The sequence below is a fragment of the Idiotropiscis lumnitzeri genome, chromosome 15, assembly GCF_059441095.1.
Source record: "Idiotropiscis lumnitzeri isolate Australia: NSW breed Sydney's pygmy pipehorse chromosome 15, RoL_Ilum_1.0, whole genome shotgun sequence".
Taxonomy (NCBI): domain Eukaryota; kingdom Metazoa; phylum Chordata; class Actinopteri; order Syngnathiformes; family Syngnathidae; genus Idiotropiscis; species Idiotropiscis lumnitzeri.
The window spans coordinates 4,585,526-4,598,623 of NC_142405.1; the positions used below are offsets into that span (position 1 = coordinate 4,585,526).

At 45.4% G+C, this 13,098-nt stretch overlaps 2 protein-coding genes and 2 non-coding genes across 5 annotated transcripts; all 4 read right to left on the reverse strand.

Moving 5' to 3' along the window:
* Nucleotides 1-2,896: 2,896 nt before the first annotated feature.
* rpl3 (ribosomal protein L3) lies at nt 2,897-6,896 on the reverse strand. Its single transcript, XM_088317424.1, has 10 exons — nt 6,779-6,896; nt 6,164-6,356; nt 5,814-5,982; nt 5,161-5,296; nt 4,472-4,658; nt 3,858-4,018; nt 3,682-3,783; nt 3,509-3,604; nt 3,271-3,390; nt 2,897-3,011 (listed from the first exon to the last, which is right to left on the reverse strand). The coding sequence occupies exons 1-10, from the start codon at nt 6,779-6,781 to the stop codon at nt 2,967-2,969; spliced, it is 1,212 nt and encodes a 403-aa protein (XP_088173550.1). The 5' UTR covers nt 6,782-6,896; the 3' UTR covers nt 2,897-2,966.
* Nucleotides 3,097-3,229, reverse strand: LOC148322360 (small nucleolar RNA SNORA54). Its single transcript, XR_015846721.1, has one exon. It is a non-coding gene; the product is annotated as a small nucleolar RNA SNORA54 (small nucleolar RNA).
* Nucleotides 4,737-4,833, reverse strand: LOC148322361 (small nucleolar RNA U83B). Its single transcript, XR_015846717.1, has one exon. It is a non-coding gene; the product is annotated as a small nucleolar RNA U83B (small nucleolar RNA).
* A 457-nt stretch (nt 6,897-7,353) lies between the features above and the next one.
* slc25a39 (solute carrier family 25 member 39) lies at nt 7,354-13,010 on the reverse strand. 2 transcript variants are annotated; one of them, XM_088316152.1, is made up of 12 exons: nt 12,840-13,010; nt 11,030-11,135; nt 10,408-10,467; nt 10,222-10,272; nt 9,887-9,996; nt 9,471-9,538; nt 9,263-9,387; nt 8,529-8,702; nt 8,334-8,443; nt 8,112-8,193; nt 7,954-8,034; nt 7,354-7,841 (listed from the first exon to the last, which is right to left on the reverse strand). In XM_088316152.1, exons 2-12 carry the CDS (start codon nt 11,124-11,126, stop codon nt 7,723-7,725), a joined length of 1,077 nt encoding a protein of 358 aa, XP_088172278.1. In that variant the 5' UTR covers nt 11,127-11,135; nt 12,840-13,010; the 3' UTR covers nt 7,354-7,722. The 2 variants fall into 2 exon arrangements, with proteins under 2 accessions (XP_088172278.1, XP_088172279.1); XM_088316153.1 differs by lacking the exon at nt 10,222-10,272.
* Between the last annotated feature and the right edge of the window lie 88 nt (nt 13,011-13,098).

Below are 13,098 nucleotides of genomic sequence, written 5' to 3' on the forward strand. Positions count from 1 at the left end.
AAACGCTGAGTCATTCTTTGTTTCTATGCTGACATGCAAAACGCTAACATACTACACATTTCCTCTAGGGGGCACTGTGGCGGAATTTAAACGACCATCACCATAATTGCTGGTATGAACCCCTTTTGGGAGGTGGGGTCCTTTGTGTAAGGGTGGGGCCTTCTGTGAGACATGGGGTACCTCGTGAGGAGGTTTTATCACTTGTGGGCTCAGGCTCATTTTTAAGGAGGCGTTTCCTATGAAGGGGTGCGCCCACCGGCTCTAGCATGGCGTGCCTTGAGAATATGTGGAGCACTGGAGCTCTTTTCATCTCTTGTAAAAAATTAACCTGAGAGCTAAATTGGAATATAATTGAATGTAATAATTATTAGATTGATGGTTTTTTTTTTTAGTATTCACATGCAGGGGAGGGAAAAGGGCGGCACTGCCTCGCCTGACCACACGCCCCTGGAGGCGTTCTCTTTTGTCATTGTGTGAAGGCACATATGTTATTCTGTCACAAACCGGAAGTGACGTCACGGAACCGGAAGTAACGTCACGAAGCCGGAAGTAACGCCACGAAGCCGGAAGTAACGCCACGAAATCGGAAGTGACGTATTTTGACCGGAAGTGACGCCACGAACCCGGAAGTGACGTCACAAACCCGGAAGTTGTTCAATGTAATTTACTTCCATTTAGAATGATTTAAAGTCATTCAGTTTTCATATTATTAGCTTTGATTTGATATCATTCAACTTTATTCACGTTGATTTAATATCATTCAATTCCATTAATCACTGCCTTTCCCCATTTTCATTCGATGTCATTCACTATAATTCAACATTATTCAATATTTTTCAACATTATTCAATATTTTTTTCTATTTCATTCATGATGATTCAATATAATTCACTATTATTCACTGTCATTCAAATCATTCAATTTCTTTCACTATGATTCAAATTCATTCAACCTCATTCAATATTTCAGAGTCATTCAATATCATTCAAAAACATTCAGTGTCATTCAAAATCATTCAATGTCATTCAGTCTCATTCAAATCATTCCACAAAAAAGATTCCAGCCTTTCCGCCTTCACACGCAATTTTTCCAGGAATTGCATTTTCTAGTTCTTTTTAATACAGTGCTAACATGCTACATGCTACAATCTCGTTTACGACACGTATGTTACATAGAATGCATTCAGTGAAAAAAAAACCCAAATCATACAGAATTCATGACTGGGTGTCCAAGACAACATGTGCTTTGACACGCATCTTTCTGACAACACGACGAGGGCAGCAGGTTTCCAGCGTGTAGTACGCACATTTACGAGTATACAAACAGCTCCTGCCATCAGCTCGGAGAGGCAAAAGGAGGAAGAACAAGAAACACCTTTTAGTTTCCACCTGGTCACACTAAAAGCTTTGCGGCGCTCTCACGGAGCAAACGGCCAAGTTTGGGGGCCTGCAAACACGAACAGCTGGGGTATCGTAATTGGGTACTACTGTAAGGGGTGTAGTCACTTGTTTGGGGGTCTTCATTGTGAGGGGCGGGGCTACGGGGGTCACTTGGTAGGGGATGAGGTGAGTCATGACTCGGGGTGATTTATTGTGTTTGTGATATTTTTGGTAGGTTGGGAGGGGGTTGTAGGACCTGGGGTGCCCGAATCCTAAACCTGGTAATGGGGTGGGACCCCCCCAGTGCCCCCCCCCTGGATTGGACAACGAACACAAAGACACGTCTGCTTATATAAGATGAGATGAAATTGACTACTGACCTTTGTGCGACTTTAGCGGACATGTTGAAAACGGGCAGCGTTCGGCACCCATGGGAGCTTGAGGGTGGGGGGGTGTCGGTTGTTTGTCACCGCCCCCCCAAACAGGACCACGTACACATAAAATGCAAGCGGGCGGGTGGCTGTTATGCCATGTTTGTGTTTGTGCATGTCATCATTGTGCAGGCTCAGACATTTCTGCACGTGTGTGTGGATGCAGGCTGTTTACGCTGACTGTGCTTTCACCCGGGGTTGTTCTTCTTGTCGTTGGGTCAGCTGGAGTTGAACGATGAAAAAAATCTGTGGCGCACGCATAGACAAGCACACACAAAGCGTGGCAAAAACTTAAACTTACATTTGAATAAAATCATAACTTTATTAGCAAGGCTCGTGATTTCAATATAGGGTTGGGAGTTTAAAAGAATTACGTTTTCAAATCCAAGCGTGAGTGTACGTGGAAATTCAAAAAGTTGTAGAGGGCATTCGTTGTTTCACGTCGCTCTTACGAATGAAAACCGAACACTTGCGCTGTGGAGTGACGCAACTGGTTCATTACGTTAGCACGCCCTCTACTGGCTGAAACGTGAAGTGTACAAAGATGCAAGAAAATGACGTTGGGTGTGTGTGTGGGGGGGGTGGCAGCTCTTGTGTCATCGCACAGGAAAGTGGCGTGTCCACGTACGGGTTTGGAATACTGATGCCACAATGCAGGGCTGCAAATATCTGCAGTGGCAGCAAGCAGCAGCACAAGCATCTACAGCGGATATTTGCATCGTTATACTCGAAAGCAAACGATGTTTAACATTGACATGACAGCATGTTTTATAGATCCATTCGGTTTTCCTTTGAATGGCTTCAGTTGGTTGAAGCTTTCACTCATGGTACACTTCCTTTAAAAATATAATCTTAAACCTCCCCAATTATCATCTTTGCCTAAAGCAGTTAATTCAATATTTGAAAAAAAAAAAAAAGGAATTTCTACATTTGGCGAAGTTCTCTGAAAATATAAAGCCAACTTAACAGTACAAAAAGGAACACTGAATCACATTTCTTTCTGGTAACCAAACAAATCTGACCCATTCAAGCTGCTTCACTTCTCTACAAGCCAGTTGTACACTTGCGCCAAATAACACATCACACTTTTATTTTGCATACTTTTTTTTTTTATTAAACTCTGCAGACATAAAAGACAGAACAGAGCTGGCAGACTTTAAGCCGTCTCCTCCTTGATGAGGCGGTCCTTCTTGAGTGGTCCCTGAAGACAGACAAAACGCGCTTGGTTAACTTCAGCTCGTCATCAGTGAACAGCGCGTGAGCATTTCTACAGTTTGAGATTATGTGTGTGTTTCCAGAGAGTGAACGGGGAGCGAGCACAAAGGGGGCGCTACCCCCCTGCTTCACGGGAGCTCAATGTGGCACTGGAATGGAACCCGAGTTCACACGGGCAGCTGAACCAGGTTACGAACAGTGCACGTGGCGGACTGATAAATAAAAGTACAAAAATGGCATCTCACCATGAAGGCCTTCTTCTCTTCCATCGTCTGGAAGCGGCCGTGACCAAATTTGGATGTGGTGTCGATGAACTTCAGGTCAATTTTCTCCAAAGCGCGACGGTTTGTCTGGACCAGCAGAGACTACAAAGAAGGGGAAAAAGATAAAGAGGTTTCTATTTGTGCATCAACTGCTCAACATTTGCTGGACGTTTTATAAGATGCCAAAAGACAAAAATTCAGTCGCACAGAGCCAACTGACCTTGCGTAAGGTGAGAACTCTCTTCTTGGTTCCAATCACGCATCCTTTCACCATGACAAAGTCGTTGGTGACTTCTCCATAGTGGACAAATCCACCCTAATCAAAGGAAATACATTTGAGACATTTTCTGGGGGGGGGGTTAATAAGTTTCATGTGAGCCTGCGAGGACTGACCAGTGGGTTGATGCTCTTGTTGGACAGATCGTAATCTGTGGAGGCGTTGTTCTTCACCAGCTTGCCGTCCTTCTGGTGGTAGCCCTGACCGATCTTGTAGATCTTGAAAAGCCAAAACGGGTGTCACATAAGCGTCGAAATGGCATTTCCTAACTCTCAACTTGAAGCCGGCCTACCTTCTTGTTGATCTCGGTCCGATGGTGATAACCTTTCTGACCGGCGCGGGCCACAGAGAAGGCCACGCGAGCGGGATGCCAGGCACCAATGCAGGCCACTTTGCGCAGACCACGATGGGTCTTGCGAGGCAATTTCTTGGTGTGCCAACGGCTGGTCACACCTGGACACAGACAAAAGTGAAATCACGTCAAAACAAGTCTTGGTATTCTTCAAGTCCTTTTGCTGTCACTCATTTGTCCCACAACTATATAGATTTTTTATTTGTGGTTCAATTCATGCATGCAAGCACTACATTTTAAAATCTGACTACAAATCAATCTTTAATTTTTTTTTTTAAACTTTAACTCATTTATTCCCAGCCATTTTCACGAGAGGAAACACCTAAATCACAGTGGTTTTTTTTTCTGTTTTTAAGGCCTGCAGAATATTGTGTTCTAAAGATAAAAACATGGAGCTATGACGCAAAAAAAAAAAAAGGCTATGACGTATAAATACGTCTTTGGGAGGCAGGGACGACAATTTTGAAAATGTAAATATACGTCTAATGGATTGAATGAGTTAATGGCCAGTATGTCGAAAATTCTTTTTGGACTTATTACGCTAATGGTAGCACCTTTGTATCCATGTCCCTTGGTGACCCCGATGACGTCAATCATCTCATCCTGAGTGAAGACGTTGGACACAGGCACGGCCTGCTCCAGCTTCTCGCGGGCCCAGTCCACCTTCTTGGCGACGGAGCCGCCGTTAAGCTGCACCTCCATCAAGTGCGACTTCTTCTGCTTCAGAGGCAGCAGACGCATCTGGTGACAAAACAAGACGAGACGGATCAGCGAGGTGGCTCGTTTGAAGGAGCGCGAGCAGCGGCCGCTTGTGGGAGGCGGAGTCTCAGAAGGAAGGCAGCAGGAAGGTATCCTCACTGGAATCATCAGGCGCCATGCCTGACGCAGGAATTCCGTGGTCTCGTCACTGACGGCACAGACACGAGCCTACTTGCCAACACTTGTGCACTTTTTGCACGCTGTGATAAGAATTGAATTCGCCATGCTCTTAACTCAAATCTTTGTCCATTAAAATGGGAATTCAAGTAATAGTGGTTCTTTGAGGAGGATAAAGAAAACCTGGCTTACAGTATTGTCACATTTTAATGTGATGCTTGTTGTGATACGAGTAAATATATGCTCCCACAGGCACATTTGTATTTAAAGTTTAAACTATCGCGTTAGCCACAAGCTTGTTGGCAAGTAAGGCAGTGTCGGTAAAAGCAAGCAAAAGGCGCGTCCTACAACCCGTTTCTAAACGCACCTGCGTGTGAGCGATGATGCGAATGACTTGGCAGTACTTCTTCATGGCGGCAAAGTCCTTCTCCAGCTGCTTCTTGCCCTCCACATCCTGCCACTTCTTGCTGTACTTGGTGAAGGCCTTCTTCTTGGACTTGTACCTGCGAGCGGGCACAACATGGTTGGCGACAGGCCCTTCATGACCATGCAGGGTCAGAGGAAGAACGCAGCGCCGGACTGGTCGCCCTGATCGAGGAGGGGGCGGCACCAGCCAACAAGGGGATTTCGGCTCATGGCGCAGCTTCTAAGCAGAACTTTCCACCGGCCAGAGGAGCCCGGAGCTCATCAGGGCGTGGGGCACCTGAGAGGAGCTGGCACCAGGGGCCACCGTAATTGTTAGATTCACTCAGTGAGAAAAAAAAAAAAAAACATCTCCACTGGCCGACTAACATCTGCTTTGAAAATTCTCAGGCAGTGCTTCTCAACTGGAGGGTCCTGAAGGATGAGTTATGTTTCTCACCTCACTTCAGAAATGAAAATGCATTTTATTCATAAAACAGACCAAAAAAGGCAGCATGTTTAATTGGGATTATGCCAGTTAAAAAAAAAAATGGATGAGAGTCGCAGGGTGACATCAGTTGAGAACCACTGCTCTGAAGTGATGGGATATAATCTCACCAGTTCTTGTAGAAGCGCCTCTTGCACTCGTCACTCATGTGCTCAGCAAAAACGGTCTTGAAAGAGCGCAGTCCGCGAGGGGTGCTCACATAGCCCACCACACCAACCACAATCATGGGAGGAGTCTCCACAATGGTGACGGCCTCCACTACCTCTTTCTTGTTGACCTCTGCACATAAATGCAAACAAGTTAACCTTCAACCTTGGTACAATAGGACGATCAAACCTATCAGTCTGAATTAGTGCGCTCAGTACTCGACAATCACCAAGGGAGTTTGAGCCCATTCTGTCCGCCCGTCGAGAGTCTCATCATAGACACTATAATCATTTCTGAAAGATGATCAACTCACTTGATCCAGGTCTGTCCACCTCGCGGACGATGTGAGTCATGCCGGCCTTGTAGCCCAGAAAGGCAGTCAGGTGGACGGGCTTGGTCGGGTCGTCCTTGGGGAAGCTCTTGGCCTTACCCCGGTGACGGCGACTCCTCTTGCGAGGCAAGAAGCCCAGGGAGCCGTGGCGCGGGGCCGAAAACTTGCGGTGGGACTACGAAATATCGAGGAGGGGGACACACATTTTCATTCATTTCTACTGAGCTGCATTAGCGGCTAACAGGCTATCGATGGACCACGATGTTAGCTTGCTTAGAGTTAACTACATTGGTTGCGCTGTCAAAATTAAGACAACAAAGTACATGAGTACTTGCATAGTAATATGCATTGCCAAAAATGCACATGTTGTCAACCTATTAAATAGGACAGCTTGGAGTACAAGCAGCCATTTTAGGCCACGATGAGTCAAGACGTTTCGCATTTTTTTCAAAATTATTATTCGCGTGGCCAGAAAGTTCACCCTAACATAACAGTAAAAAGTGAATAAAAACAGCGTATAGCTTGGAAAAGAGACTAAAGGGCCAGATGGCAAAGATGTGTGACGGATTGCCATTCCTAGGTGACGAGATCACTCACCATTTTGTCTCCGATCCGATTGAAAAGAGGCTTTGCCAAGCGCGCACTGTTGCTTATAAGGTGACGTAACTATCGCGAGATGCAACGCGACCTGACGACTTCACAAGACCCGCCTTCGCCATTTTTGACCAAGGCGTATTTACACATAATGGCCACCACAGGTCGCTGTTTAGCTTCGTGGCAACAACAACGCTCGGAACTCAGCGCACTGCTCCGTCATTGGTTACATTCACGTCACATGATTAATGAATAGAGAAAGAATAAAATACAACTCAAAATTAACCTTGGACACCATTTAATTGAAACAATTGAAAAATCCCACCTTAAGGCAACATAATTCTACATTATAACAGTGCTGTAAGAAATTTTTCAAATATTGTCAGGAAAATTCCAAGGATTTGAAAACTTTCTTTCATGCTGTGAGGAGGATTCATTCTTAGAGCAGGAGTCTTTTTCCTTTTTCAGCTGTAGCCGTTTATGTATGAAGGCATTCAGATCACCTTGGAAGTGCTGCATTGAAAACTTCAAGTCAAAAATGACTCCCTGGATACAGGCCAAGAGGCTTCTTTGGAGCCCTCGCTGAATGAATGACTGAATGTCAAAGCATCCGCTGCAACTTGATCATGCTTCTGTGCTCATGCAGTCTTTCGTCACAGATTTCCCATAAAGCATTGCATCGTGAACTCAGCTTCTTGACTGTTATTGAAATGAATTGTGGATGTTGTCGATACTGCACATCCACCAATGACTTGTCCAGAAATACAAAACAGGATCCTAATTCGTGGAATGTGGTTCGGAACTCACACTAACTGTGAACCCGCGATTAGGACATACATAAACTTGGAATTGTTGAAAACGTAAAAATATAAAAAGGACGCCGTCTCAGTGTGATCAAGAACTTCATCCGACGAACGTAAAAAAAAAAAACTATTCCAGACGTGCCTTCAGGACGCCACGGGCTCACGATCTCGGTTGACTCTCTGGAAGAAGGCCTTCCCGAACTCATAGGTGCTGATCATGACGGCACACGCTGGCGCCACTTTGATCACCCTGGGCATGAAACCTGAAAACCAACACACGTTAGTTTCACTTTGGAATCCATTTTGTTTTAATAGATGATTCCATGGCCACATCGTTGAAATATGAACGAATGTGACCGAGACGACGGCGCCTACCTGCAAAGAGCCCCCTGTAGCCCACCTCACTCCAGATGTCCCTCATGATGCGCCACGTGGACGCCGTTTTCTTCAACGCGGCTACGGGGACCAGCGACAGCAATGAGGCGATCGCAATCATGTTGTTGAGCCTAAATTCCCAGCGGCGGGCTACGCACCTCCTAGCGCATCCATCTCTCCCAGCTGGATCTGTCTGCGGGTCTTCACCACGTCGAAGGGCAGCGTCAAGATGGCGGCGATCTGACAAAGACGTGCAATTGGACAATCGTGACGGCAGTCACTAGCACCGTGGTTGCTAATGCGCTTGTCCCAAATTGAGCGTTTATTTTTTTCACCCCAACAGATTCAAAATGGAGGGCGAGCGCCCGTTGCGTACACACCGTTCCCGATGCGGCGCCTGCTGTGAAGCTGATGGGGAAATTGGACTGGGTGATTTGGGATCGCTGACACAGGCGGGCTTTTATCAGCTCGTAGTTGAACCAGTAAATTGCTGCGCATCCACAAACAAAGCGAGAAATTGGACTGAGCACACACACAACGCGGTACACGAGGTCTTCTGTCGTGGCGGTTCTCACCTGAGAAGGGGACGTCTCTTAGCACGGTGGGCCCCCAGCCGCGCCACAGCGACATCAGCCCCCCCTGGGCCACGGCGCTGCGGATGCAAACGCGCAACTCGCCGTACGTCAGGCGGCGGGACTGCATCTTGGTCCGGATCAGCTCCAGAGGACTGATGACCGTCACCGCGCCCACTGCAACACACACACACACACACAGATTTAAGCCTCCGTTGTTAAGGTCGCCCTCCTCGTGTTATTTACTAAATATAGGAAATTAAAGATATTTCAATGGTTCAGTAAAAATTGCAACTTTATAAAAAAAAATGAACAAGAAGAATTTGTCCTGTGAATATAGAAAGTAAAAAATTAAACAGTTTGTGCATCATGATTCACTGAGCCGCATTTCAGTGTGTGCAATTTGGCCACCGAGGGGCAGTATAATTGTCACAGAAAGAGAAACAAAAAGTTTCAGAACTCCGCTAAGTGACCCGGTAAGCTGTAGTAATGAGTCATTTTTTGCGGAGGATAAAGAATAAATGCCTGAGTATTGCTATATTGTCTGTCTATATGTGTTGCTGCAGCGCGTTTGTGTTTGAATCTCCGATGCTTAAAGCTTTCAAACACAGCCGTACAGATGTTTATCCGTTAGCATTGTTTGTTAGCCTAACAAAATGGCTGCTTACGCTGTTAAACAAACCAGACTAAGTCACGTTCCACCTGATTATTTTCCATGTGCATTTTCACGGGCTTACATCTGGCGAGACCCCCGGCCAGGAGTGGGATGTGGCCGCCGTGGAAACCCAGACCGAAACGCAGGAAGTCCCGCAGCTGGTCATAGCAGGTGAAGTAGATGACGGTGGCGGGAACGGCCATGACGCTGAACACAACACACACACACGGGACCTGTTAGAGCACTTTTGGTCGTACTGCAGAGCCACGTCTGCGGGGCGAGTTACTGACAGCGTGGGTGGGAGTCCGCTCCACAGAGACTTGAGTCCTTCATGGCGAGAGATTTTCACAAAAGCATCCTGCCACGCAAACACAAGAGTCACTCACAAACTTACTTGAATAACATTTTGTACAGGGAAACTTTTTTTCTGTTATTCGCTGAGAGGCCCACCAGCGATACAAGTAGTACTTTGACGCCATCATGGGGGACTCTTGGCATTGCGGTTAGGTTGAATTTTTAGAATTATTTTTTGGTGCTTTTTTTAAATTTACGTTTCATGATACATCTTGCGCAGTCAAAAGTGAAAATGAACAATTGCATACATCCTAAAGCATGCCGTTGTTGCTTCATGACGCACTCATTTTGATTATTCGCCGCCGTCTATATGGAATTTCAAACCCCATTTTGAGGTTTGCTATGAACTCACCAGGGTTCCGCTGAAATGCGTTTGTGGCTTGTACCAGCTGCTGCAGTTGCTTCGATTCTGACACACGTAGATGTGATCCATCAAGCCATTACAATACACAAAGCACCTCCCTGGGCGGGCGAAAGAGCGAGAAAAACAGAGAGTGTTACGACACGGACGTGGGTGGACGAGGTTGGCCAACATGTCTGACAAAAGCAGTCTGAAGCATGTCAATTATTAGTGAACATTTGTCCCATTCCAGATGTGATTGCGACGCGGCAACAGACACGACGTGTTATGAAGGGTGCAAGGCCATATTGAGAAGTGCATGCAGCGGGCGGGCGTCCGGTACTCACACTTGGAGGGGTGGGTGACACCGGCCCAGGAAGCAGCATCGCTTGTTACAGCTTTGGAAAGAGAGCAGAAGCAAAAGAGCGTGTGGATGTTAAAATCTGAATCAAACGACATCCGGCCGACAGCTTGTTATGCGAGACGAGAGCGACCATATGAACACCACAGTCGACGACGACGATGGCGGCTACCTTGATGGAGGGGGCTCTGCTGGGCCTGCAGCCTGATCTTCACCACATCCAGAGGCGTGACTGCAAACAGTTTCAACAATCAGCGACGAGCCTCCAATTGTCATCGGTCACACAAACACGGGCAGTGGTACCTTGACTTACGAGTTTCAGTCGTTCCCAGATCAATTTACAACGTTCCCTCGCATATTTGTGAGATGCGGCTCTGCTTTGTAGCCATCTAGTGGCATCTTTTGGCAATTACAAGCTTTTTTTTTTTTTTTTTTTTTTTTTTTTTTAAAGTTGCGTGCGGGGAACACTATTTTTAGTGCAAATCAATTTTCCCATCTGAAATGTTCATACATTGGGCTGGCTGTTTTGTTTGTGTGAATCGTAGCTCACAGCAACTCCTTGTGAGTGTTGTCATTTTGTATTTGTGTTCAACTGTCCATTTCACTAAACAGATGAGAGAGCATTGCAGCAACTTTTTTTTACAAATCCCTCCAGCACAGCGTATCTGAAGCTCGCTTGCATGTCAAATTTTGGCTTACAACAAAAAGCAAAAAAAATAAATAAATAAATTAGTGTGAGGGCACTTGTAAGTCAAGGTACAACTGGGCATTTTTTTCTCTCTCAAATCTCTCACCAAAAACGGACGTGAGGAGGGCTCCAGTGCCAGAGGCCAGCATCTGCTGCACTGGAGAGATGGCGGCCGACGCGCCACCGGCGGCCCGCTCCGCCATCGTGCCCACCTGTCGCCCCAAACACAGAACAGTGAACGCCACAGAGGCGTTTACTGACCCCCTCCGTCCAGAGCGAGCTCAACCGCGAGCCTCCACGACTGTTATGAGGCAAGCGAAGCGTTGCAGTCGCAAAGTTGCTTGGCGCTCGCAAAAGCAGTGCTTCTCAAACGGGTTCCATTACTACCTTACCTTTTGGACAAATATTGCTAAAGGTCTGATATGAGTGTGAGCTACCGAAATCAGACATCACTTTAAATTAATAAATCAATAAATAAAAATTCCGTTTTGTCTTGTAAAGACGACAAATTGCTTTATTGGGAAAAATAGGACTTTATCCTCATAGCAATACAACCTTTTCTCAAGGAAAACAAATTGTAACTTATAGGAACATTTTCTCTTAAAAATTGGCAACTTTTTTATTCCTATGGCACTGAGAGGTACACATTGTTAGGCAAGTTATTATTAACTGTCACAATTTAAATAAATATGGTGGGTTTTTTTCTTTTATTTCTGCGTGGATTCTCAATTCCAGATCATGGTTTTCTTCTCCCCAAAATGTTGCTGTTATGCTAATGACATGGTAATAACTACGAAATTTTTCTATTAGGGTTCGGAGCTTAGTCCCCGTTTGAGAACCGCTAATTTGAATTGTTGCCGTGGCAACACAAACATGGTTAAAAATTGTCATTTGTTGAATTGTTAATGCGTGTTACTGTAACCCAACCCGAGTTGGGCGCGCACACACAAAAGCCAAGGCGGAGTTGCTTAATGGGCTTCTGGCGATAGCTTATCAATGCTGTGCAGAAGTCCAATATCGTTATGTGACCGCAGGCAGACTGGCAAAGAGCACGCCACTTAACCTAGCAACATTAGTGCTGGGCCATTCATCAAATTATTGATTCATTTGAATTCATTCACCGCTAACAGACAGCAAAAGTGGAATCATTTCCATTTTGTTTTTCATTCATTTGCCCTGAACAAGTTAAAAGACATGCTTTCCCATTTTTCCACGTGATGAACTTTTGACACAAAGCAAGTCGTCGCAAGCCGCTATTGATTTTTCCTTGGTAGCCTTTTTTTCTAGTTTGCTATCAGGACAAAAAAAAGCAAATTCAAGTTAAGTAGACCTTGATTTCAATAATTCCATTACCATTTGCTTACTTTACAAGGAAAGGGGAAAATAGAACATTTTCGCACACTAATTATTGTCGTTTGATTAGGTATAACCTTGTAGTCAAGTATAAAGGAATGTGTTAAAAAAAACAACCAAACAGAATAGGCTCCCATTGGTCGAAGTCGAACGCATGGTCACCTTCACCCATTGCGACAGAATGCACCACGTCTCAAATTAAACGCCATGACAGCAGGGGCGTCATTTAGTCCGAATTTTTTTTTCATTTATTTTGTAAAAAAAAATGAGCTAAATGAAAGCTCAAAGCAACATAGGCGTTACGGTGAGGTTGCCAGGCGAAAACTGATTTGTGTCCTCTTCGTCGCGGAGACAACACGACCAATTCATTGAACCTTTAAGGCACGTTTTATCAAGTTTATTTAGCGAGGTGTCATAACATAATATTAAAGATAATCGCAAGGAATCGAATATTTTGACTTGGAACACCATTTCGAGCTAGCAAGTAGCTAGTAAGCTAGCGAAACTATCGAGCGTTGACGGCCTAGCCAGCGAGCCAGTTAGCATCCACACTTTCTACTCACCGTGAAGTTCTATTTTAATTGGAGCTTTACGCCTCTTCGACAAATTGCTTCACCCATGCTACTTAAAGATTATTTTTCTCGCAGTCGCACAGGTACTGTCAACTGCCCTCATCCATTGTGTTTGAACCACTAAAACGTATTTGACGATCTGTAAAGTGTTGTGTTATTTCGTTACGTGGAAAGGACGCAGCGCGGATTGATCCGCATTATATACACATCAGCGCTAAAATGGCCGCATTTTCACGTTGCTCTGTCGCCC